At 44.5% G+C, this 27,675-nt stretch overlaps 2 protein-coding genes across 4 annotated transcripts in view; both read right to left on the reverse strand.

Annotated features, from left to right (window-relative positions):
- SYT16 (synaptotagmin 16) overlaps window positions 1–7,429 on the reverse strand; it is a 104,793-nt gene extending 97,364 nt beyond the window's left edge. Inside the window, 1 exon segment of the mRNA XM_086613318.1 lies at window positions 7,278–7,429. Coding sequence (XP_086469444.1) covers window positions 7,278–7,281 — 4 coding nt within the window. The 5' untranslated portion in view covers window positions 7,282–7,429.
- A 1,814-nt stretch (window positions 7,430–9,243) lies between these two features.
- The window catches only part of SNAPC1 (small nuclear RNA activating complex polypeptide 1), a 28,635-nt gene continuing 10,203 nt past the window's right edge, over window positions 9,244–27,675 (reverse strand). Inside the window, exon 10 of one of the 3 annotated variants that reach the window (XM_086613235.1) lies at window positions 9,244–9,368. In XM_086613235.1, the coding sequence (XP_086469361.1) occupies window positions 9,304–9,368 (65 nt within the window). In that variant the 3' untranslated portion in view covers window positions 9,244–9,303. Of the gene's footprint in view, window positions 9,369–26,084; window positions 26,557–27,675 lie in introns of those variants that run through there. The other 2 variants (XM_086613237.1, XM_086613236.1) reach the window with 2 other exon arrangements.

Below are 27,675 nucleotides of genomic sequence, written 5' to 3' on the forward strand. Positions count from 1 at the left end.
GCACAGAAAGGATGAGTTTTGGTTGATTTGTTTCCTTAAATAATACACAAATATCCTACAAGTTTTTTCAAGAGACTAAAACTGTTTGAACACAGTTACAGCCAGTCTAACGCTCAAAGTTCCTCCAAAGAGAGAGTCAAGTCTTCTTGGTTCAAAAAATTTTCATTAATCAAAACTTTCTGTGAAACATTAACAAAAACTTTTACTTAATTCTATATTATTTTTAATTATTTCAAGCAATCATTCTGCAGCATAAGATTGTTACGAAAATCCCTGGAGATACTCTGGCATCACAGGGATCTGCACTGCCCTCTACAGTCTCTGTCACTTTCTCATTCCAGAATCTAGATGCAGAGATTCTTACAAAACGGGCTCTAAAGACATCACAGAGGGGAGTGTTGCCTACCCGATATGAAGCAGGGCTAATAATTAAGACCAGGGTTCAGATTCAGGCTCTTCAAGTGGTTCTCAGCGTTATATTGGACAATATCTCCCACCCACCCCCTCCACCACCTCTATTGAGAAAAGCCTATCTATAAAATAAGTCACAGCATTTTAGGAAGGACCTTCAGTATCTCTGTATCCTACAGAAATAAAGATGCTAACGAAGGTAAAAACAAATACTGTATTTTTTTCTTACTTGCTCCCTTCCCAAAAGCCACAACTATCCCTGTAACTCAGACCACAGGATAAAGAATCTATCTAGCTCCTTCCAAGATGGAAAATTGCTGCACGCAGACCTGCTGGATTTAAACTCTGTGCAGTGCTACAGAAAGATGCATGTTGCTCCTATTAGTGCTTTGGTTTTAGATTAGTTTCAGTTCCTTTCTCTCAAATTCATAATGAAAGATTCCCCAACAAAGCTCACTACTATACATATCCACCTGCACGCAGCTAACCACCACCATTTTCTTCCACTCGTAAGCTGGCAAGGAGAGGAGAGAACGTACCTTAACCCTAGCATATCAAAACTGTTTAGAATCATAGAATCATGGAATGGTTTGCCTTGGAAGGGACCTCAAAGATCATTTAGTTCCAATTCCCCTGCCATGGGCAGGGACACCCTCCACTACACCCGGTTGCTCAACGCCTCATCCAACCTGGCCCTGAACACTTTCAGTACATCAAGTATCTTCCACTGATACCACATCCTAACGAACACAGACACAAATCTGCATCACCCTTGTAGCAGGAGGTGGTCTGGATACTTTTCATCCTTCTGCACTGGGATTGGTATAGCATTTTCTACACATTGTTGCAGACCTCTTGCTTCACCTCTACTAGTTCTGCATCTGAGCAGCCTATATACTGTCCCAACAGGTGACATCTGCCTTTCTATTTTGAAATACACGAATATATTCGTCGCAACTGAACAGTGCTCAAAGACTTGTAGCTGATTCCAAGATTCCCCAATAAGTTCCCAGTAAGAGATGGCTTACACCCTAAAAATCACTTAGAGCCCAAAAAAGGAACAAAAAGGGGAAGAAATAAGGTCAGAACCCATTTTGTTTGATTTGTCACTATCCATATTAAATTGCACAAATGCTGTGGGAGCTAATTCATTTCAAGTATGTACATGCCTGAAGGTACACACACAAAGTTCCCTTGAAAGAACACAGTGACATGGCTGAGCCAGTCTCCTGCAGTCCAATTCCAGCTGACCTGCTGACTTTCTCAGCATCACAGCAGTAACAGTGAGTTCAGCTCTGGAGAAGAAGGTCTCAGCCTCATGAAGCAGATGGAAGAAAAGGAGCAGGAGTAAGGAGTTCGAGGGAAAAAGGAAAAAAAAAAAGAAAGACTGCCCAGTTGCTAAAAGACATGTGCGAATTACAAAACCAGGACCATCGAGATCCCTCTCAGAGAGCTTGGAGTTAATATTCGAGTCTTATGTGGCCATGGGAAACTAAGCATTGCTAGAAGACGGTCCTGGACACTGCCAAGACCAACTGCTGGATGGCAGTGGGAACATCAGGAACTGCATTTTGTGCATGCCGTTTCTAGGCACGGAGGACAGGGGCACAGAACATAGCTCTCAGAAAGAGTTTCTCTAGCTAAGTCTGGAAGAGGACTGAGGTCTCCAGGAGACACCATGATCCCTTAGTCTCCAGCAAACATTGTAAGAGTCAAGAGGTTGGGGTTTTACAGTTGTTTCCTGAAGTCTGCCTCTTCTCCCAAGCCCCACATCATCTCTACTGTACTCTGTCCCACAAGGCTTAAGCTTGCATGGAAATTACAGTACATTAAACTCATTCCATGGGCTAACTAAAGCACCTTGCAGGACAACTGTGGCTGTCAGGGGATCTTCAGACTTCAATAGAAAAGGTGATAGGAAAGATGACTTGTCTGCTACAAGGCACACTATCCTGGATATCACAAACACAAGCTAGCTTAGCAAGGCTCAGTTTAACCAAATTCCTGCTCCATCTCACAGGGACTTCCCAAAGGCAAATTTACACTCTAATTTACTCTACCTGCTCTCTCCTCCAAGCTAGGTCCCCATGACTGCCTCTAGCTGTCTCTTGGTTTGGGTTTGAACTTGGCTCATCCTTCTGAAGCCTCTCAGATGCAAATGGGAAGGAGTTTGCTGTTTAGTAATGATGGCAAAGTCATTACTTCCTCACTATCAGGAACAAGATGTAAATGGACAAATACGTCCTGGTGTTTTAAACGCTTCCCAATCCTTCCAAAAGCGTTACGTTCTTTTGGCTTATCCATCTTCACATGTATCCTCTTTCCCATCCCTCTGTCCTCGGGGATATCTGGACATGATGAAGTTTCTTACCAGCAGCAGGTCCTGGAGCTACAGGCACACAGTTGCCATGTGGATGTGACAGCAAGGGTGCTCAGCAAGGTTCCAGCTCCCATCACAGTCAATAGATCACCATTCAGTACAGCCCAGTGAGCTCAGGGAGCCACTCAGCTGAGCACTCACTACGAGTCTGCTTCAAAGGGAGCTGAATCATTCTCCAACTTCATGGACTGTCCTGACTAAATCTCTACTATCTGTTGCTCACCAGAAGAAGGCTTCAGGCTGTACTCTAAAACAGGTTGTTGCATCTCCCACAGCCGAGAGGAAATGGACTGCCTTTTGTAGGAAGGACCTTCACCTTAATAGATGATTAACTTCATTGATAGAGCTGGATCCACAATTCACCCTTTTCATTTAAATTTTAACTTCATTGATAATTGTAGCAGCTAGATCCACAATTCCCCCTTTTTGTTTACTAGTTTTTAGAACTTCATGGTGAGCAGAGACCCAATTAAATAGAATTCTCGCTTCCCTCTTTCAGGGTTAACTAGAATTCTCGCTTCCCTCTTTCGGTGTAGCTTTACCTTCTTTGACAAAGGAATTCTTTCTCGGGCTCTTCTGACACTGGCTCCAGCAGGATGTCTTTCGGGGTCTCTTAATTATCACATCGGGGTCACCAGATGTCACTCACCAGAAGGCAGCTTCAGGCTGCAGCTCCAAAGCAGGTTGTTGCATCTCCCACAGCCAGGAGGAAATGGCCCACCTTTTGTAGGAAGGGCCTAAACCTTAATCGATAATTAACTTCATTGATAGAAGCTGGATCCACAATTCACCCTTTTCGTTTAAATTTTAATTTCAGTGATAATTGTAGCAGCTGGATCCACAACTATCTGTAACGGGAGCTTAGATGCCTACACATCTCTTCACATTGCTTTAACCTCACGCTGAATCTCACCTCTGTTCTCAGGCCCACTGCAATGACATGCAGGTGTGTGCTCTTTGGGAAGCCACACACCTTGCTTAACATGTTGTGTATGCAACATGAGCATAATTAAACTAGTGCAAGTTTTATGCCTGGATGTGACTTAAGAATACACTCCTGGTTTGCATCATTCTAAAAAAATGGGGGGGGGGGGGGGGGGTTTGTAGTTTTGGTTTGGTTTTGTTGTTGGTTTGTGGTTTGGGTTTTTTTTTAACAAAAGATTATATTCCCTCCGCTAATTCAGTAGTGTCCCCTCAATGTTTTGTTACTCCTTAGGCAATGTTTTTAGAAACTACTGAGCAAACTGTAAACCCTGAGATATCGTTATCTCTATCCAAGACAAAGTTGGAAAGCTTTTAAGTTGGCCAAATGTACATCACATTGAATCATACTCAATTAACCTAATCAAGTATTTCTCTAATGAAAACATACGTTTCTGGGCTGGCAGTTTCTGACTCAACCACAATTCATCCAATGTTAAGGAAAAACCATTAGAAAAACCATCTGTTCTCTTTAAATAGAGAAGCTATTTTTACCTTCATGATGAGCCCAAGTAATTATAAAACAAGTGGAGTGGGTTTGAAAAAGAAAAATAAAAAGTGAGGGCAAGACAGCTGCTACCTGATGATTATCAGAGTACAAACATTTTGCTAGCCATGTGCTGTTTAGGCCTTCCACTCCTCACCCTGCTATGCCTCATGTAACCTATTGTCACACCATCAGCTGAAGCTACGCAGTATGTGCTACAGGGAGGCACCGGGGTTAGAGCGCAAAAGAGTGAGATCTGGTGAATGAACATTTACATACTAGAACTGAATGCCAACAGAATCCCAAAGTTAAAGTTCTCAGAAAAGGGTTGATTCTCAAAGGAAACTAGTGACAAAGTCCCACGCAATTGCTATTTTTAGGTGCCAAACTCAAAACTGCAGTCCTCAAAATCATCAGTCAGTTGACACCTAATCCTAGGGGATCTGACATTTTTTGCATTACAATTCCCCGGGCACCCACTTGCTCACAGAATCATGACAGCATTAACCAAATCAGCAGAACTCCCTCATACCTAATCCTTCCTGTAACTCAACACAGAAACTTCTGCCTACATTTCTCGATGGGCTTATCTACTTCCAAAGAGATGAAGCACCATGTAGGATCTCGTGGCAGCACCCTCCATCCAGCAGTTGCACGGCTACAGCTACAAGACAGGACAGCCCTGAGTGGAAGTCCTGGGTTTGCCTAGAAGGATCTGAACTCCAGCATCCATGCTGCCCAAGCCTGTGGAATGTTCCTGGAGCACAGTAACTCTTAGTACACCCTGCTGAAGCTGCTCAATTCAAATGTGCAATAGACCAAAGAGAAATACCAAAGGAGCACAACTCCACTGGGCACTAATAAGAGAGTTACCTGACACAAGGCAATCTTGACTTCTTGCTCATGCTCCAGCAATTGCTGATGCTAACTGCTGAGAACATGGGCAACAGTTCAGGAGTCTGAAGGCTCCTCTTTCCAGTCTCAGAAAGGGGCACATCTCCACACTATGCTGCTCCACATTTCATATTGACTGACAAAGGGATTCACGCTCAGGCTGCTGGCTGCAGGGTTTCCCATGGAGACACTTGACTGACCACTGGATCCGTGTGACTATTCCGTTTATGGTTTGACAAGAGCTCATCATGGAACTTGCTTCAGTGTCTAGGAAGGAAACATTCTTCCAGTGTCTCCAAATCATGAGCGAGTACACCAAGCACAACTCCTAATTTTCCATTGCCCCAACTCTGGAATCATCTAGTCATGGATTTAATGCTCCAAATGAACTCAAGAAGTCCCAGACTGCCTATTACTCATCTACTGGTTTCAGCAAGAGACACGCACAAATGGTGCTCAGTGACTCCCAGCAGGCAAGGGCTGCTGAGCAACACCATACGAGTAAGTGCTCCTTCTCCTTCCCAAGGGGCCAACTCTACACGGCTGTCCTTCCCCTGGTCTCAAGGGAGAACAAAACACAAACCAAGGCAACAGCAGAAGCACTGACAGCGTCCCTCTGCCAGGCAGGAGACAGGGAAAGTTCAGGAAAGAACTGAACTGGCAAGAAGCAAGAAAGCAACGGGGAAAAAAAAGGGGAGAAGAAGAGGAGCTCTTGGAGGTTTGACCCTTTATGAGGGCAAATACGTGACTGTGTCCTGCACAGTTCTTGCTGAGGAAGCACTGAAAACAAATGTGCTTGGAAGAATCACTTCTCGCCACCCCTCCAGAGATTGCTTACTGGGAAACCTTTAATCCACTCCTTTTCCCCTAAAAGGGGGACCTGTAGCTCTGGTGCCAGAGTTGCTATCAGATTCAAGTTATTTGGTGTTTTCCTTAACTCTGTAACACTTGGAACCATGTCATCAGAAAAGCAAAATTCAGTTTTAATTTATATTTTTGTTTCTAGCTCACATGTTTGCAGAAGAAATATCTGAAAACCAGAGGTAGGCAGACTAAAGGTCAATGAGTCAGTCAGGATATGTGCTCTTTTTGAGACTTGAAACTATTCATTTTTCAACATTAGCTAACAGGCTTGGAAGGCCTGGGTCATAGTTTTGGATCAGGTTGTAACACTGTCACCTTGACCTCCTCACAGGGCCTGAAAGATACCATTCAGACACACTTAAACCAGTTTTTAGAGTGGCCAAGGAATAGCACATCTCCTGCCTCCTCTGCCCCTCCTGACCATCGCAATCTCCTGCCTCCTCTGTCTCTCCTGACCATCCAAGCACACACTACAGCATGTCCCAGTGATAAAGAGGAAATCCATGAGCAGCACCAAACTGAGACATGTTGAGTTGTATCAGCATATCCAGTACCACCATCAGTTTGAGGACTCCTTCAGGGCAGCACTTTCCATTTGTCTTTACTAAATTACAACTCTTTGGTCATTTTGGAGCATTTTGTCATTTTGGACAGACCAGATCACGTGGCCAGACATGGAGTTCTCAAGTAATCAAAAAGGCGAGAAGTTGCCAGGATTTGGGCTAAAACAAGAAGATCATCAGATTCAGTCAGTCAAGACTCTGTAACCGAGCGCTGGGATCACTCTGTCTTCCCACCCATGAAGTGTCCCTTACTATGGCTCTCCAGGACATTAGGTGCACATCATATGGTCCTCAGCTGCATGAAAACGTTGGCATGTGGCTCTTGGAGCCAGGCAGGTTAACCACCTTTGACACACAGCATCATGAACAGCACAGACAGAAAAGCCTGCAGACTGTCAGATCCCTCATCGTGGACCGCCTTAAAAAAACATGGCAGAACTTGCCAACATAAATTACGACAATAGGAACACACCTTAATTTATTTACAGGCTGTCTTCTGACTTCAGCATCATGAAATGCACTCTGCTTCCCCTGCAAAGCCTATGATACACCGTACATAACCATATAAAATCCAGGTTAAGGGGGAGAACACTTATTAATTTTATACTGAAACACAGGTAACAAATCAAGTAATTCAAACTGCAGAACAAAACCCAAAGCACTGCTGCAAAACACTGTAAGCATTTGTACATCTCACCCATTACAGCTTCAGTGAAACCTTAACAAGCATTTACTCTGAAGTACAGCAACAGAACCACGCGGACTCATTTCTCAGCAGGGCTCTCCGCACAGCTGTGTCACCCACAAGAGCACTGACGAATATCATCACAGGGTCAAAGGTACAGAACTTCTCAAGTCATTTTTGCAACTGGAAAATAAAATAACTTCTAACTATATGCGGGGGTTTTTTAAAGGACTGTTTAAATGTAACTATCACAATTAAAATCTAAGCCTTCATTGAACAATAATAGGTATTTTACCTAAATGTGTGGATCCTGAAGTAAATGATGAGGTGAGAAGCTCAGCTGCTATAACAAACAACTTTCTAGTCCTTGTGGCAATGAAAAAAAAGCCTTCTTCCCTTTCATCTGCTCCTCTTGAAAGAAACTCAGAGGATTTCAAGTGCTGCAAAACAAGAAAGAGGACAAAAACCTCCCACACATTGAACATTTTGTGCGTGATTTTTATGGCGATTGCGTTGTTCTTCAGGGTTGAGTCAAAGTTTTTAAGCACAAAGCGTAACCATAGCACGTTATGCAAAACGGGCTTCAAACAGCAAAGCTTCTTAAGCATTTTCAACAAAAGTTATTGATAGAAAACGTTGGTTCCAAAGAGTCACTAGGAAACAAGAGAGAAGGAACACCCACTCTAGAACAGAGAGTGTTTCATCTCCCTCTGTCATTGCCTGATAAAAAGTTTTAGGCTCATTTTCTCCAGTACAAAAGAGTACCAAAAAACCCCACCCAAAACCAACCAACCAAAAAACCCCAGCCTCAATGCAGGAAAACCACTACATCTTCTCAGAATTTCATTGGAAACTCCTGAGTTCCAGACACTCTAACCCACAGTTCTGATACATGCAAAAATACTGCAGCTAGCGCTTGTCATAGAAAGACAAGCCTCCTTCAAACAGAAGTCCTGCACTAACATCTCCCAAATTGATTTGAGCAGTGGCTTTTCTACTGTTTGGGTATTTCTGAACTTTCCTGGGATGTTTCGTGTTCCCAGAGAATCCTACTCCCCAGTTTTAAGGCTTGCCCTGTCCTCAGGGATGGAAAGTCTCATGACCACGAGTCCTCTGAAATAATTCTCCAGAAATGGGGCCAAGTGAATTTTTTCATATATTTACTACAACTCAAACATTAAACAACACAGTTGTTACTTGGTTTGGAGGTGCATGTAAAGATATTAAAGAAAACCACATTTATAACCATGTATATCATATGCCAGCCTATAGGCAGGACCCTCAATCTAATTTCACTCAAGATCTTTGCTGGCAGAAGCAAATATCTGTTTTCCCCAAAGGCCTTTCTTCAGCTCAGTGTCTGTCCTCTTCCTCTCCCACACACCTTCCCATGCTTTTTTATAAATTGAGTTATAACCTCAGAACTTGAGAGACCACATTATAATACTTTCCCAGAAGGTAACCCTCTACCTACACTTAGTTTTATTAAAACCTGTGTTTCTTGATCATGATTAGGCAGAGTCTTCTACCAGTGACTGTCCTGGCTCTTCCTTACTGATAGTCTGTTAGCCAACTGTTAGCCAACCCTCTCCTCTCCACCCATCAGGCCAGGAATGTCAGTGCCTAACTTCCCTCTGCACCACAAAGCACATCTCATCTAAACATCCCATGCATAAGCAGCAATTTATACCGACGGCTACGACAGGCTGCGTGTAACTCGTTTAACTCCCAAGAAAGGGTAAACACAACACTGACCAAGAAACTTCAGCAACAACTCGCTGCAAAACTGCTACAGCACCTGGTCTAAAACCACTAAAGCATCACCAAAGGCTCTGAGACACAGGTTTAAACTATATCTGCAGTCAACGCTCAAGACACTGCAGACGACAAGGTATCTTAGTGCTGCTATTGATTCTTAACAGTCCATTAAAAAGGAAAGGTCACCATATCTTAGCAGAACACAGACCCTGCAAAGCTCCAGAGATCTTTGCATCAGGAACTGGAATTCCACCTGAAATAAGCTCCAGAGATCTTTGCATCAGGAACTGGAATCCCACCTGAAATAAGCTCCAGAGATCTTTGCATCAGGAACTGGAATCCCACCTGAAATCACAAAACAAGAGGTGAAGAGCAAACACTGCAAAATCCCTTTGGGATTTGGCGTGACAGAGCAGAGCACAGCAGGACATTGTCCCTCTTCTCTGCTTCCCAGGCGAGCCATGCACATCTGGCCAGGACACAAATACCTGAAGCACACATGCATCTGTCCAGGAACCAGGGCCGTGCGTTAATTAGTTAGTTAATAATTCACTTCAGCAGTTCAAACAGCACAAACTATTGGAACAGCCTGCAACGAGCAAACCAGGCAAACGCTGCAGAAAGGAAGCGCTCGCAAGGCAGCCACAGACCTTTGCGCACCAGGCCAAGGAACTGTCACCTCCTCCCAGGTCCATGTTCGCTGGTAGAGCTTGGGGCCTCAACTAGCTCCTGAGATTTACTCTCTCCTTGTCTTTCTCAGAGGAAAATTAAATAATGAGAAAGAGAAAAAAATATTACAATTTTTTTTTTGCTGCAGATGACAACTGCAAGATCCCAATAATTACCTTTGAACAGTGGCTCAAAGGCTTATCTTCTGACCAAATTCATCATGCCAGCAGGAATCAGCAGTGTGCAGATGCCCCCTATCTGCAGAATCCCACACACACTTGAAGAACTAATGCTTAGGAAAACAGAAAGTACCACACCTTACATCAGAAAGCTCTTTTCTTTCACTCACAGTGAGATACCACAAAGGGCTACGCAGATCTGTGTAAAAATTACTGGGTTTTGGTTCAGTCACCAATCATTTTTGTTACAACTGCACAAGCACTTAGTTCTCAGGACAACATGATGGGAGACGTTTGAGGGATATTTTTTAAATTTATACAGAATATCTGAATATGCTGTCTAGACACTTCTGAGTGTTCTGATTTTCTACATCTTTGTAAGAACTGCTTAAGTGTTTCAAAACTCTTTTTCTGACCAAAATAAGTCATTTTGATATCTGCAAAACTGTATTTTTTTAAAAATAACAGCCATGTGAAAACAAGTTTGTCAGCTGTAGGAATAAGCACTACCTGCAAGTTCCCACATGCTTTCAAACCCTGTCAAAGCCAATGAAGGCTAACCCCCCTGCTCCTTGGAGGCACCCAGTATCTCGTACATTTGAGTCACAAAAGCTTAATAATAATAATAATAATAATACCACCTAGCTTATACGTAACACATTTCATAACAAAGCACTACAGAAACAGCAAAGGGAAACAGGTGCAGGGAGGGGAAGTAAAATGCCAGAGTCTCTGAAGAAGTCAGCAGCAGAGCAAGGATGATGCCCCACACAAGTCCCAGCTATGCCTCCTGCACAGGGCCACGAGAGACATGAAAGGCCCTGTGAAATGGAGGAGTCAGAATGGTGAGAGGTACCCTAAGAAAGAAAATAAATAAGCTCCACTGCATCTTCACCCTTCCCCAGAGCCGCTCAGACTCCCTGCACTCCTCTCACTAGGAGCTTTCACCAGGAGAATCATATAATTTATTCCCAGCCAGAAATCAGGACTGTGTTAACGAAAAGATGCCATCCAGCTGTTTCACACTTGCATGCAATGCAGCTGTGATCCCACAAGCAGAGGAAGGAATAATACATCCATGTTTGTACATGGATGGTGGGCTCCATGATATCCTTCCAATATCCTTTCTTCGGCCAACACTCTGTCTACATCCTCCTCAACCTGTCACTTGCTTCTGATGAATCATACACTTTGTTCTTGAAATCCTATCCTCTCTTGGCTCACACAACCCTCTTTTCACACCTCCAAGTGTTCCTCTGTGTGATCCTCCCATCCTCCTCTGCACTCTCCCCATCTCCCTGAATTTTCCAGGAGACTTATTCTTTCTTTTTCTCCCTTCCATCTAACTTACAGTCTCAGCCTCTGTTTTTTGTTCACGACCCACAGCTCTGCCTCCACTCCAGGCTTATATTTCCATCCACACTAGATCTCAGCATGCCTTTCCAGTGCTCTTGCTGTACATCTCGTGAATCAGCTGAAACTTCAACATGGCTAAAAGCACAGCTCCTAATTTTGTTTGGCTCAACATCAGGACATCTTGTCTCAGAACTTCTCTGGGGTTTCACACTGAGGAAGCATCCTAGGTTTTGTACGACGTCTGTATGGTTATGCACTTTGCAATCTACCCATACTCTTTCAACTCCCATCCTAGTCTTTTCCATTTTGATTCCTGCGAGCTGCTCTTCTCGGGACTTCACAAATGGCATCTTGTCTTCCTCATACCCACTGAGAAGGCTACCACAAAGGTCACTTTTCCTTACTTTAACCAAATCCTGCAGCTGGCCACACTGCTAATGGATAACATTGCTGTTGGCAATTTTAACCAAGTGTTTACTCCCTCCTTTAACCCTTCAATTACAAAACCGGTCTACCTTACACATAAATACGAAGATACCCAAGCAGTAGTTCCAGATAGCACAGCTAACATAGTATCCATGACTCATTAAAACAAGTCTAATTGGATTTGTTTACAGCTACTGTAATAGGTTCGGTACATACAAATCCGATAAACAGTTGATAACTATATTCTTTGCTGATTGGGAGATCATCTCCCAAAACTACAGGAAGAACACTCAATGCAAAGTCTGAGTGCCTAAATATCAATTAACCTCGCCAGCTTCTAGAGCTAGTGTCTGCCCAGCCCCAAGGCAGATTAGACTCAAGCCCTGCTGAATAATTGATCAAACTTTCTCAGTGTACAATCAGAGCAATCAGCAACAGATCGTACAAATGGAAAGTAAATACAAGGTCTCCTTAATGACTACTTAACCCCACCGATCATGATATCAACCTAAGGCACATAAAAGGCTGCTTTTCAAAATAAAACCACCTTACATTTTTAGATAACCTCCCCTGATAATTATGACTACTCCTATTTACGTAAGAGTCTTCTCTACAGCGGAGCAGCACCACGGAAGGATTTAACCAGGCCAGATGGTACACACTTGTTTCCCACGTGCACGGGAACCAAAAGAACGCTTCAAGAAAATAACGCGCAATAAACGTTATGGACTAGTGCAGATGGGTCCCTCAGGAATGCCGGCATCATTACTTAGAGCAAAGGCAAGCCACGGAGCTTTATTTTCCAAATGACGCAGCTCACAGCGCTCTCGCTGCTGCAGTGCTTCCAGCACCGGGCCTCACCATCACACTCACAAGACTTCCTCCGTAATTACCCAACTGCACAGAACAGGACCCATTCCACGGTGACCTAAGCATACCAAATCAGTGCTACAGCCATTACCAGCAAGGTGCTGGGGCCAGATTTCATTTATGGTGTCCTACATGCTCGAAAATGTTTGGTTTGGTACCTCACTGGTGTCTTCAAACCTCTAAAAATATTCTCTTAAAAGCCCGGCTCAAGGGTCCACAAGCCCGGTGGCCCTTTAGCTTTTAGTCTGTCAAAGAAGGAACACTGCCTACACACCTGCAACTGCATCCCAGTTCTTCAGCTGGAGCACTCCCCATCCTCTCCTCCTAGGCATATCAAGTTGCCTGTCTTTGCGAATAATAATGCCTGAAACGCTCTCTCCTCAGAGGCAGCGTCTCTGGAGAATAACCTCCACTTGAATCAAAACAGGAAGGAAACAGATTTCAAATGTTCTCCAGTTTATTTTGCAAGCTATTTTGAAGTCTGACTATGTATTTGAATGTTTTCTCATGGGGACAGGTGAATAAGCACAAATACGAGCTCTTTATAAAAGTAACTGTGTTCCACGTACTGAGAAAAGAACATACAACTGCAATCAACATTTTCCACAAAGCAGGCATTTTTCAAGATTTGCTTTCAACACAGCCAGATGTGATGCAGGTCTATTATTAGCAAGAATTTAAGCCACGCTACATCAAAACGAAACAAGAGAGGTAACGCACAAAAAAACCAATAAAACAAAAACCTAACAGCTCTGGTTATTTTCCAATAGCAGGCTTTTCACGCGCAGCAGTGTGGCAGTACTCAAGAAAGCCTTCCACGGTTATATGCAATTTTACAGTCAGGCGGCAAGTATAAAGGTGCAGGAGGTAATTTCCTAGGGCAGCTGGCTCACAAGGGCAGCTGAGTCACGGACTGAGGCAAGAGACCCCGACCACCATGGCTTATTGCCAGAACATCTCCTGCGGGCTCCTTCCTCCCTGGGCAACTCAGGACCACACGTTACAGGAGACAGAGCTCACTCTGCTATGATGCCCTGAAGATGCCTATGATTACTCTCAGTAAGTTTGCCGATGACACCAAGCTGTGTGGTGCTGTGGACTCACTTGAGGGAAGAGATGCCATCCAGAGGGACCTTGATAGGCTTGAGAATTGGGCCAGTGCTAACTGCATGAGCTTCAACAAGTCAAAATGCAAGGTCCTTCACCTGGGTCGGACCAATCCTAGGCACAAATACAAACTGGGCACAGAGTGGGTTGAGAGTAGCCCTGAAGAGAAGGATTTGGGGTGTTTATAGATGAGAAGCTCAACATGAGCCGGCAGTGTGTTCATGCGGCCCAGAAGGCCAACCGCACCCTGGGATGTATCAAGAGAAGTATGGTCACCAGATCAAGAGAGGTGATTCTCCCCCTTTACTCTGCTCTTGTGAGACCCCACCTCGAATACTGCATCCAGTTCTGGTGTCCCCACCATAAGAGAGACATAGATTTGTTGGAGTGTGTTCAGAGGAGGGCCACAAAGATGATCCAGGGGCTGGAGCACCTCTGCTATGAGGACAGGTTGCGGGAGCTGGGATTGTTCAGCCTTGAAAAGAGAAGACTTCAGGGAGACCTAATAGCTGCCTTCCAATATCTGAAGGGAACCTACAAGAAGGCTGCGGAGGGACTTTTTACAAGACTGTCCACTGACAGGACAAGGGGAAATGGGTTTAAGTTGAAGAAGAACAGATTTAGATTAGATCTTAGGAAGAAATTCTTCAGTACGAGGGTGGTAAGACTTTGGAATAAATTGCCCAGAGAAGTTGTGGATGCCCCCTCCCTGGAGGTGTTCAAGGCCTAGTTGGACAGAGCCTTGAGTAGCCTGATCTAGTTGAGCGGCGTTTCTGCCCATGACCGGGAGGTTGGATTAGATGATCTCTAAGGTCCCTTCCAGCCTATGCCATTCTATGAAATACAGTACCGAGGGATCATCCGTGCCACAAAACGGAGTTTTACCTGCACCTGACAGACGCTGAGCTGCAACAGAATCATACAATCATCTGGTTGGAAGAGACCTTCAAGATCATCGAGTCCAACTATTCACCCTGCACTGTCAGGGTCCCTAAACCATGTTGCTCAACACCAAATCCACATGGTCTTTAAACACCTCCAGGGATGGGGACTCCACCACCTCCCTAGGCAGCCTGTTCCAATAGCTCACAACCTTCTCTGTAAAGAAATTCTTCCTGATATCTAACCTAAATTTCCCCTGGCGCAACTTGAGGCCATTCCCTCTCATCCTGTCATTCATAACATGGGAGAAGAGACCGACACCCATCTCCCTACAACTTCCTTTCAGGTAATTGTAGAGAGCGATAAGGTCCCCCCTGAGCCTCCTCTTCTCCAGACTAAACAGTCCCAGCTCCCTCAGCCACTAGGTACATATATTCCTAGGCTGCGCATCAGCCATGCTAACTCCTAACATCACCATAAAAATTCAAGACCTGCATCTTCATGCCATCCAGAAAGACACGGGAAGCTAACCAACAAGACTCTGGATTGTTGTTGGCAGGTTTATTCACTTATTTCTTTAAAGAAGCACCTGTCGGTCTTGCCTGTATTCTCCAATTAACAAGGATCTTAAGAGTCAAGAGAACAAGAGTATCCTCCTCTGGATTGCTACACCAGACCCGCATCCCTTTCCTAGCCTATTCTTTAAGAGAAATAATTTGCTCAAGTTTCAGTTATTGCACCTGGGATCTTACTACTGCACTAAAGGTGCCACCTTACGTCACCATGATACCCATGTGCATGAAGTGATACAAACACATAGGTATAGATTGTTTAATTAAGAGCTTGTTCAAATGACCAACAGACCTTTAGCAGAGTGAAGTTGCCTTTGGGTGCAACGCTCATCCACGCAACGAACAGGGCTGCTGGTGTGAAATGGGGTTAAGCCCCAATGCCACAGACCTGTGGTAGAGAACTTGGGCATCCCCATAACACTGCTGGTTTCCTTATGCATCCTAAGCCAGGAAAAACAAAACCCAGATACAATGACATGAACTTTCAAATGAAAGCCAATATATTTGAGGTATTTAAAAACTACTCTGAACAGTCAAATGTATATGCTGTCTTTTAAATATATTCGCTTGGGAGGTTTTTACTTTAAAAATGTACAGAATGTACTTAATACCATGAGAATACCATAGAATCATAGAATCATTTAGGTTGGAAAAGACCCTTAAGATCATCGAGTCCAACTGCTAACCTAACACTGCCAAGTCCATCATTAAACCACGTCCCTAAGCACCACATCTACATGTCTTTTAAATACTTCCAGGGACGGTGACTCAACCATTTCCCTGGGCAGCCTGTTCCAATACCTGACAATCCTTTCAGTGAAGAAATTCTTCCTAATATCCATTCTAAACCTCCCCTGGCACAGCTTGAGGCTGTTTCCTGTTGTCCTACCACTTGTTACTTGGGAGAAGAGACCGACACCCACCTCGCTACAACCTGCTTTCAGGTAGTTGTAGAAAGCGATAAGGTCTCCCCTGAGCCTCCTTTTCTCCAGGCTAAACCACCCCAGTTCCCTCAGCTGCTCCTCATAAGACTTGTGCTCCAGACACTTCACCAGCTTCGTTGCCCTTCTTTGGACAAGCTCCAGCACCTCAGTGTCTTTCTTGTAGTGAGGGGCCCAAAACTGAACACAGCATTTGAGGTGCGGCCTCACCAGTGCCAAGTGCACAGGGATGATCACTGCCCTAGTCCTGCTGGCCAGACTATTTCTGACACAAGCCAGGATGCAATTGGCTGCCTTGGCCACCTGGGCACACTGCTGGCTCATATTGAGCTGGCTATCGATCAATATCCCCAGGTGTTTTTCTGCCAAGCAGCTTTCCAGCCACTCTTCTGTGGCTCCTCTTCCAGCCTGTAGCATTGCATGGGGTTGTTGTGACCCAAGTGCAGGACTCAGCACTTCACCTTGTTGAACCTCATACAATTGGCCTCGACCCATCGATCCAGCCTGTCCAGATCCCTCTGTAGAGCCTGTCCAGCCCTGACGAACAACACTTGTGACCAGCTGCCAACTGGATTTAACTCCATTCACCACAACTCTTTGGGCCCAGCCATCCAGCCAGTTTTTCATCCAGCGAAGAGCACACCCATCCAAGCCACGAGCAGGCAGTTTCTCCAGGAGAATGCTGTGGGAAACAGTGTCAAAGGCTAAAGCCTGGATCATCTATCTAAAGTCTAGACAGATAACATCCACAGCCTTTCCTTCATCCACTAAGTGGGTCACCTTGCCATAGAAAATAGGTCAATCAAGCAGGACCTGCCTTTCATAAACCCATGCCGACTGGGCCTGATCGCCTGGTTGTCCTGAACGTGCCACGTGATGGCACTCAAGATGATCTACTCCATAACCTTCTCTGGCACCAAGGTCAGACTGACAGGCCTGTAGTTCCCTGGATCCTCCTTCCAGACCTCCCTGTAGAGGGGCATCACATTTGCTAACTTCCAGTCAACATGGGCCTCCCTGGTTAGCCAGGACTGCTGATAAATGATGGCAAGTGGCTTGGTGAGCACTTCCACCAGCTCCCTCAGTACCTTTGGGTGGATCCCATCCAGCCCCATAGACTTGTGTGTGTTTAAGTGGTGTAGAAGGTCACTGACCATTTCCCCTTGGATTATGGGGGCTTCATTCTGCTCCCTGTCCCTGTCTTCCAGCTCAGGGAGCTGAGTACCCGGAGGACAACTGGTCATACTAGTAAAGACTGAGGCAAAGAAGGCATTTTTCTCATGCTTTGTCACTACGTTTCCGCTGGCATCCAATAACGGATGGAGATTCTCCTTAACCCTCCTTTTTTTTTTAATGTATTTACAGAAATATTTTTTACTGTCTTTTACGGCAGTAGCCAGATTAAGTTCTAATTGGGCTTTGGCCCTTCCAATTTTCTCCCTGGATAACCTCGCACCATCCTTGTAGCCCTCCTGAGTTGCCTGCCCCTTCTTCCAAAGGTAATAAACTTGCCTTTTTTTCCTGAGTTCCAGCCAAAGCTCTCTGTTCAGCCAGGCTGGTCTTCCTCCCCACTGGCTCGTCTTTCGGCACATGGGGATGGCCTACTCCTGCACCTTTAATACCATTAGAAGTGTATTCAAATGATCCACAGTTCTCTTCAGCACTGACCTGAACTGTGACCAAGCTGTATTCATTTCAAACTGGGTTGAAGTCAAAGTTACGGGAGAACAAACTTCCCTCCCTTCTGATCCTGCAGCCAGGAGGAACAATGAATTATTTAACAATACAAATCAGAGCATACTGCTGTAACACATATCTCTGATCATCTCAAGTCATCACCACCACCTCTTCTGGCAGCCCAGAATCACAGAGGAAGAGAGACCCTCTGGCTGTCATTCCCTTCTCTGAGACACAGCTCTGATACAAGGACACAAGTCAACACTGCCTGAGCTATCAGGATGCTCCTGCTCCTCCCAAAGCTCCCTAATTGAGAAGAACCCCCAGTTCTGCCAATGGTGCCACTGCTCCATGTGAGTACAGGCAGGGCTGGCACCTGCTGAGGCATCTGTTGCATACAAAGCTAAACAGAACAATACAGATTTGCTCACTTCAATGGAAATCATAGTTTATATCTGAGTGGAATTTAAAACAAGTAGATCAAGTCCAAGGAACGCCAGCTTATTCATTTTAATATTTGGCTTCCCTCTGGTCTTTTTTACTTCAGGTTATTATTTCTCAATCAAAACATTTAGTAATTTTCAAACAGATGAGGAATTAACTGTTAGATGTGCCTACCAAGATTAGATACTGCAAGCCACCAAGTAATTTAATGAACATGAAGCATGCAGGTAGCCTTGAAAGCAGGACACCCCAGAGGAAGCACCTCAGCTGTACAAGACAAGATGACTAAGGCTCAGATACAGAGCAGGGCGGAAAAAGAAGTAGTTTGCCAGTCTGGACTGGTACATAAAACAACAGGCAGCATAAGATACTCCAATGGCTCTAGATCAAGAGCAGGCCTTATTAGCATGGGTCTCACTGTGGCACCAATGAGAGATGCAGTGGCAGCCCCAGAACACCAACACATGGAAGGAACGACAAGGAACAGCAACCAACAAAGCACAAATGCTTCCAACCTTCTCAAGCAAAGCTCAGCTAAATATCTGTTGGCAAACAACGATACACACCAAAGCTTCAGCAGCTGAACTGTAAGACAATGCATACATCTCCAGACTGCCTTCTTACACTTAAAATCACCATATCAACACTTCACCATCACAGCAATCAATGCACGGATCGTACTTCATGGTGAATAACATCCCTCATATTTGTTAGGCTTATTATGAGTTAACTTACAGCATCATAAGTAACTGCTTAATGTTGTGTTTGCTGGTCTCTTAGCTCAATCTCCTCACACTTACAATAAAAGAAAAAAAAAAGCATAACAACTCAGTTAAAATGCTGGAAAAAACTTCCTCAAATTCCCCTGCACTAGAAAGAACACCAAACTTCTGGGTGCCCAGGTCTTATCTCAGAGCTACAATCTATGAAATGAAATCTCACTCACTGCTCTTCTCACACCTTCTACAATCCCAGGCTGGGAGAGCCCATCCATGTGCCGGATCCAAGCACCCTATACATCCGAAACCAACAGCACAGGGCCGAGCTGGTAGCAGCTCGTCTGTCCCCACACCTTAACCAGTCACCCACCAACTACCCCAATCCAAAGACTGAGCCTAGTACCAGAAGAGGTACACTGAACAAACGATACCTCTTGTAAGTATTTGGAGGAGACGAGTTGTTCTTGTTCAAGGAACAAAGCAACAGCTCTGCTGACTTTTGAGTCAGAAGGATGTCTAATTTATTACATTTTGTACAATTATCCATTTCGTATTTGTGCAGCAGGAAAACAGGCTGAGAAAAAAAAGGAGGTTGAGAAGCCAATGCACAATATTTTTATTAATTTGTAAAATGCTATAAAATACAAACTAATGATAATTCAATTATGTACTGAGCAGTATTACTGCCTTTGGATCTCTGCTTTAAGAATCTAACTAATAAAAAGATTCTGCTAGGTAAAAGTGTACTACTATTCTGAACAAACCAGGTCCATCCTGAGTTCTCCTAAGGCCACCTCGAAGCACTGAACGACTCAACATCACACCACCCTGGACCTTGCCTGATATGACCCCTCCTTAGGGACACAGCCTCGAAAGAAAACAAAGAACAGCAAACGCAAGTCAACATCACCAAAGGAAACAAGGAAGAGAGAAGTTAGTCTCCCCATTAAGTCCAATCTTTTTGAAAAGCTCAAGCCTAGGGTTTTGTTCCTGAGAGCTTATAAACTGCTATGTGCCATTCTGACATCTCTTAAAGGCTCACGGGGTTATTTGCCCCCAGTCCAGCCAAAGACATAACGAAATCAACCTACTCATCTTCAGCAAGCGTTGATGTTGGTGTTTCTACAGTAACTCAGAGGAGACTGCCAGGACCGCAGCTAACAGCAGTAATTCAGGCTTTAACTGGTCTGAAATACTAACTGGTCTGTAATACTAATACACCTGCCCTCCATGCAGCGGCACAGCTTCTGCTGCTGCCCAGCCCGAAGCCAGGGCGGTACCTGTCATCAGGCAACAGCCTAATCAACCAAAAAACGGACGGCCATCATCTCTAAAACCATTTGTTTTACGGCGTGATCAGAAAACCCAACAACTCCGAGTCTCACAGACACAGACCAGTCTCCCATAATCGCAAGAACACCCGTTCTTCACTAGCAGGCTTTCCTATTCCTTTATTCTCCCTAAAATCCACGTCCGTGTGCGCCCACCTGCCCGCCTCTTCCCGTGTGGGGGGCTCAGGCGACACACACCGCCGTCACGGCGCCCCCTGAGACCCGGGCGGCGGGAGCAGGGCCCGCGGCCGGCGCCGCCAGCCCTCCGGACGAAGATGGACGAGCGCAGACACCCCCCGCGCCCCCTGTTCCCGCCCAGCCAGGCCCCGCGCCCCCGGCCCAGGCTGCGGAGGGTCCCCGCCGGTCCCAGGGGCGGCGCCGCCAGAGAGCGGCCCGGTTTCACCCCGCCGTTCCCGTCCCCCGCAGCCCCGCCTCGCCCTCAGCGCCCAGCAGCCCTCCGCCCGGGGAAACCCCTCGCCCTCAGCGCCCCCTCCTCGGGGAGGCCGCCCCCGCCCCGGGCGCCGCCCGCACTCACCGTCCGTCGCCATGGCCGCGGCGGCGGCCCGGCCTCCCGCGCTCGCTGCCCGATGGCGGCCGCGGCGGAGCGGGGAGGCGGCCCGGGCCGCCGCCGCCAGCGGGGAGGGGGCGCGCTGACCCGCGCGGCGCCTCCCCGCCTCGGCGCGGGGGGAGTCGGGCGCGGCGACGGGGCCCCCCGGGGCTGCGGGAAGGAGCCGCGCTGGCGTCTGCCCGCGGCGGTGCCGCCGCCGGGACAGCACCGGGAGCGCTGCCCGGGCTAAGCGCCACCGGCGGCATCACCCCGGCTGCGGCCGCCGCGGCCCCGGGTCCGTCAGCCGCGTTTGTGGACAGCACAGGCAGGACTCGGAAATTTCACAGAAAAGGCCGGCTTGGGAGGGTAAGGAGCCTCACCCCGACTTCCAAAATTTTGGTACATCTCTTTTCACAAGTCCTCAGGACTCACTTGACCTGTTAGTGGTACGCATAAGACACGAGAGACAACTCCACCCTCGCTGAGATGGACTTTGTCAACACGCAGCCCTGTGTCAAAAACCAGTCTGGAGACACAGCAGGTCACACCGAGCCTGTCTCTACGATTTAAGCGCTACCTCGCTTTGTATCACACCTAGAGAACTCTCTTCTAAAGAAACAAGTCACTCCCCATCTCCGATAACCTTAAATAGCTGATGGCTGGCCTTATGCCCTCAATTATTTCCATATCCAGATTTATACTTCTACAACTAAGGAAGCAGTTTGGTGTCTAATACAGAAAGCTCCAACTGTCGCAAGACGAATTTTGCTTTGCATGTTTCTGTTGGAGCCAAACTACAGCACAGCATAGAGAAGACTGACCCAAGCCCTCAGGTGCTAGGACCAAGACAGCATTTTAGCACATTTCGTGTCGCTCATGAAGTTCTTGCAGTCCCATTTCCAAGTGTTGGGCTGCATACAGATGGAGGAGAGAAGTATTCCATTACCAGGCTTAATCAGGTGCCCAGATCTGAGGAAGATGAAAACAGGGTGAGGAAGCCAGGCCCACGCAGCAAGCTTTGTAAAATGAGAGCAGGCAACTCCAAAAGTAGAATGAACTTGAAAATGAAACATTCCAGAAAAGAAGGGATAAAATATCTGTGTCATTTGAAGAACTTGCTATGCATGTGTGATGAGAGAATATAAACTCTCTGCACAGGGTACTGTTATGTAAAACATTTAAGTACAGGACTACAAGGAACCACAAGGTATCCTCTAGTCCATCTCCTGTCTCCAAAGCCAGATTAGGTCTACCTCAGACAAACATAACTCATGGTTTTCCAACATTGTTTTGAACCCCTCCAGCAAAAGTGACTCTGCTGTTTGTTATAAGGCCAAACTGTTTATCTAACTGCAAAAATCTCTTATTAAGTAAATTCATGTTGCTGTAAATTGTATAGCTCTGCCTCAATGAACACAGAGAGCACAATTAATCACCATTCGCATAAACACATATTACAAAGCTGTAAAGACCATTGTCATGGTTTAACCCCATGTGGGGCAACTAAGCCCCACGCAGTCGCTCGCTCACTCCCCCCACAGTGGGATGGGAGAGAGAATCAGAAGGGTAAAAGTGAGAAAACTCATGGACTGAGATAAAGACAGGTTAATAGGCAAAGCAAAAGCCATGTGCGCAAGCAAAGCAAAGCAAGGAATTCATTCACTCCTTCCCATCAGCAGGCAGGTGTTCCACCATCCCCAGGAAAGCAGGGCTCCGTCACGCGTAACAGTGACCCAGGAAGACAAACGCCATCACTCCAAATGTCCCCCCCTTTCCTCCTCCTTTCCCCAGATTTATATGCCTGGCACGACATCATATGGTATGGAATATCCCTTTGGTCAGTTGGAGTCAGCTGTCCCAGCTGGGTCCCCTCCCAGCTCCTTGAGCACCTCCAGCCTCCTCACTGGTGGGGTGGGGTGAGAAGCAGAAAGGGCCTTGACTCTGTGTGAGCACTGCTCAGCAGTAACTAAAACATCCCTGTGCTGTTACCACTGGTTCCAGCACAAATCCAACACAAAGCCCCATACCAGCTACTACGAAGAAAATTACTCCAGCCAAAAAGAGCACAACCGTTCACTGTCAACCCCCTTCTGTTCCAGATTAAACTCTCCTGCAATGTCTTCTTTTTCTTGCCCTTTTTTTTTTTTAAGGATTCTTTAATTATTCTAGAGGTGATGTCTACATCCTCCCCAAACTATACACAAACATCGCTGCCATCCATGGCTTTTGGAACTTTTCTCATCACCCCCGTATTGCTGATCCATCTCTGGTTCCAGGGCTGCAATATTGGTTCTCCATATTGAGAACAGCTGCTTACACAAGCACTCCCGAGCTGGTATTTGCATTCAATCTGTCCCTCTAAGTGCAGCCTTTTGCACCTACCTTTACTTAATTAGACCTTGTTGATTTCTCCCATTATAAGAATAAAAATTACATTGGAAAATGTCTTCCACTTAAACAGTTCCCAAACTGATGTCACCTCTAAGTGTTTCCAGTTTATTCTGCTTTTCATCACCCACATCATACTTGTAAACATTGCATAGCAGTAGTTCAAACCTCCACTCAGAGGATCCTTTAGCTTTGTCAAACAGGGATTACTATTGTATGAATACAGTTTTTCAGTCAGTTTTATAACCATCTTAGAATTTCAGCCACACTATATTTCTCCAATTTATTTACAAAAACATTCAGATACATACTGTCACGTTGCCTCACTCCTATCCACCAGGTCAGCAGGAATTTAGACCAGCATCACAGCGAAGTCTCCTTGCAGCCTTTGACTACTGTATTAGCTGTGGCTACCAGCAGGAGAGAAGTCAGAAAATATAAAACCGTATTATTAGAAGTCTAGATGTACTGTTTTTATGGGCGAAGTTTTGTAACAACAGCTGCTTGCTTCAACGAAGCATTTTAGGAAGTCCCTCTCCTGTTTTTAAAAGCCTGTAATTGCCCATCAGACTGCAGCAAGGGATTTTATATTTTTTTTTAAAAAGATTGCACCAGCATTATGAAAGTTTGCTTACAGCTGCCTCTAAATTCTCAGGATTACTGTTTTGAAATATTACCACTGCACATACCCAGCAGTTCTAAATCTATCCTTAAGCATAACTTCCATTTTACATTATGTAATTTTATGAACAAAGAACACACGTTTTCATAACTACAATATTAAAATAACTGCTAGTTGAATGCACTCTCCTTCACGCCTAGCCAAGCCTTTGCACACTTCCAATGTCGACTGGCAAAGCATTTTTAGCATTGTCTACAGGGAAGACTCATGTCACTGAACATGGAAAATTCTGAAAAATTCTCCTACTCAGCTCTTGAGATTGTTCAATGGTACAAGGAGAGGCAAACAAGACGGTCACTTTATGAAAAAGTGCCACTGCAGGAAAGTTATTAAACATATTCCTTAAATATGGTAAAATAAACTTATGTCGTATATATGTAATAGTAATAATTAACTGAAAATAGCCTGTCAAAAAAAAAAAAAAGCTTTTGTAGCTGTGTTTAATCATTAACTTCCTTGAGAAAGATACCTGCAAGTTGGAGGGAAATAGAAAAAGAGAAGTCACTTTCAAGTTTCCTTTCAAGGGAAGAACACAGTCCATGTAGCTGGAAGACCTAGCTTAGCAACTCACTGCTTAGAAACAGCCGAAGAGGATTGTTCCATAAAGACCATCTTTAAGCAACTTCCTAAGTGAAGAAACTCATATGATATAATGAATTTGAAGCTGTAGTCCCAATATCTGCTAGAAAGAACACTCTCCCTTCATGTATATCTTTCTTAGCCATCCAGGGGTTTCCCAAGAAGAGACTAAAGTACTCCACTGCACCTCATCTCCGAAGTCAGAACGCTTCTCCGTCGGCCTGCATACCCACACCCACAGCAGCAGCTGCAACTGACAAAGCTGACAAATGCGGTATTGCCAACAAGATCCTAACTGCATTAAGAGGAGCAGAAAACATTGACCAAAAAGAGTCTGGTTAATCTTTCTTTAAGAGGTCTCTTGTATCTGCTCACCAAAAATTAGGAGCCAAAATGCAGAGGCAGAACGAGTAACAGAAAAGCACAAGCACCATTATTGTCAGAAAACCCACTTAAACCAAACTGTTCAAAATCTACAGAAACGGTATCTCTAAAACCTTTCTAAGCACAGATGAGATTTGTTAAACAGACCGTATCCGGGGCATGTTCTATCCACAGACTAAGCCCAACAATCTTAGGAAGAGAAGCGCAGTGGCAGAATGAACATTGAACCAGGAAAAAGGGGTAGAAACTAAGTGCGCGTACGACAAATTTAATTGTATTATTACCACCACAGATTCTGTATAGAAGCATTCTTTTTCATTAACAATGAGATCCAGACTAATAATGACTTTTACATCAGACTGTAAAGATTTTGGCTATTCAACAGTTGTTCAGTTTATAATAAGGCCAAAACCTTACTGTGTAGTAGTGTTTCCTCTTTTCCCACTAACAAGGGAACACTGGTGCTTAATTATTAGTTTTTCCAGTGTCCAACCTGTTTGTCATTTAGGCCCATTCCTCCTTACCATTTGATACCGGCCCCGTTTATAGTCAAATCATTTATTTTTCCACTTAGTGTTTTTTTTTTCCAGGCAAGGGCACTTCAATTCCTTCAGCCTTTGACAGTCACACTACCAAACTAATTCACTCAGTTTAGGGTCCTTTTATATTCAAAATCTTTCAAATTTCTATTTTATATTTGTTCTTTTATATATTTTTTTACTTTATATTTCTTCTTTTATTTTTATATTGAGGAGAGGACACCTCAGCTCCTTTGGACTTTCTTGATAGTACAGCTATGATCAACCGGAGAAAACACCAAGGAGAGTAAATATCCACATTCTTCTTGAATTGTTACGGTCAGACGGGGGTATTTAAAGCTACAGCCTTTCAGGGCTGAACAATACGAATTCTAGTGCTTGTTATTGTTTACAGAACATACTCCAGCTTATGATTCTGTTTGCTTTTTCTGCAGTACTGTTGCCTAGCAATCATTTCCCCATCCTGTACCTGTTCTCAGTACTGAGCTTCATATTTATTTCCACTCCTCTCCAATTTATAAAGATCATTTTGAATTCCAGTCCTGCCTTTCTACAGCTTAGGGTCACCTGCAGAATTAATAAACATACTTCACATTTCTTCATTCGAATATCCAATGATTCCAGATCTGCTGGAGACAGAGCACAATAAAAGGCTTATCACCAAGTTCATTTCCCACACCTGTGGGATCAAACCATGATAAACACTGTTGAAGTTACACACTATAAAATGAAGCAGGTAAACTGTGAAAAATTATTTATTGTACTAATTTTCAACAGACAGTAACCTTATGTTTAGAGATAAAAGATTACAAACATGTCTCATATGGGCAAATATTTGGTGAGCTGTTCTTTTAACAGTCTCTGCTAAAACCGTCATTGCAGATCAACACGAGTTCCAAGTGATAACTCGCATCGTACAAGCTACATAAAACAAGCAACCATCTTCTCTTTCCATCTCAGACAGGGCACAGCAACCTGGTCTCCCACAAGAAGCATTCACCAGGTGACTAAAGGCACCAGGTGCTGTACCATGAGACTACTAAGGTACACCAGTCACTACCAGTGTTCCAGCATCACCTGTAGTTCTGGTCCCAGACACTTCTTCTTGTATGTTCAAAGCCATCCAAAACAAGCACTTTGTGTTAACCCTCTGACATTCACATTTTCTTACTAAAATTAACATCAGCGCTTCTCCAACTGGATCCTCTAACGTTTTCTTTTCCTCTTGGGGAGAGATACTTCTGAAAGGAAATAAAGAGATTTTTCTGACAAGCTTTCCAATCTATCTTCCCTCATAGGAATGATTAAAGTAGAATTAATTCTGCCCAGCAAAGGAAATTAATTAGATGAGCTCTTGAGATCCCCTCCCAGTTCCTCTCTCCATGGTTTTAAATATGAAAAAAATCTTTCTAGATTCTACAGCACACTATCATTTAAAATATCAATTAAAATTCCACTGATGAACAAAATGCTGTACTTCAAAACTTAACTCAATTTTGAGAGCTTTCTGCTCCTCATGAAAACCTTTAAGATTTCATTGTGAATTTGACAAATGGAGTACTCACAAAATTAAGCACAAAATACCTGAAGAGATTGCTTATGGGTACTTTTAATGCTTCAGAATTTGCTGGCAAATTCTGAGAAATGGAGAACCCAATTTAGAAAGAAACTCTTTGTCCACAGCAACTTGAAGAAAAAGTAAGTAAATAAAGTACAACATTAAATGGACCACTGTGCCTCCAATCTGACCATTTAAAACTGAATGAATTCACATTGTCTACAACTAAGGTGATCAGAGAATGTAAACTCATTTCAGTACTACAAAATGCTCTTTTGCTTTTAAAAAGAGCAAATATGAATGTGCTACCTCAATACAAATGTATTTTAATAGTTATTATGCTCCCTTGTATGAAATCCTCTCCCATTACATACAATTTTGGATAGCAAATTAACTCCAAAAGATATACTCCTCACATTCATCTGTGTCATTAAGGCTTTCCAGAAGTTGTACTTAACCCCTTGCTCCCCATTTAAGCAACCTAATTAAATCCTACTCTTTCAGGTTAAGAACCAGTACCTCTGGTCTATCAAGTCTGCCTTCCACTACGTAAGCAAGACCCATCAGTCTTAGACTAGCGAGGAACTGCCAGTGGCAATCTCACCTCTAGCTGGCCAGCTCCTCTCCCAGGAACACTACCCATGTTTGAGACATGGCAGCAAAGCCAAGAAGTACCCTGGGCTCTTCCCAAAGCACAGCTAAATAAGGTACCTCAGGATAAAGAGGATGCAATTTTATTTGTCCAGTGTCTGTTCCATAGTGCTTCTGTTCTCCTCAAGCAATACTGAGAACAGACCCTGAA

The sequence above is a fragment of the Tauraco erythrolophus genome, chromosome 6 (assembly GCF_009769465.1).
Source record: "Tauraco erythrolophus isolate bTauEry1 chromosome 6, bTauEry1.pri, whole genome shotgun sequence".
Taxonomy (NCBI): domain Eukaryota; kingdom Metazoa; phylum Chordata; class Aves; order Musophagiformes; family Musophagidae; genus Tauraco; species Tauraco erythrolophus.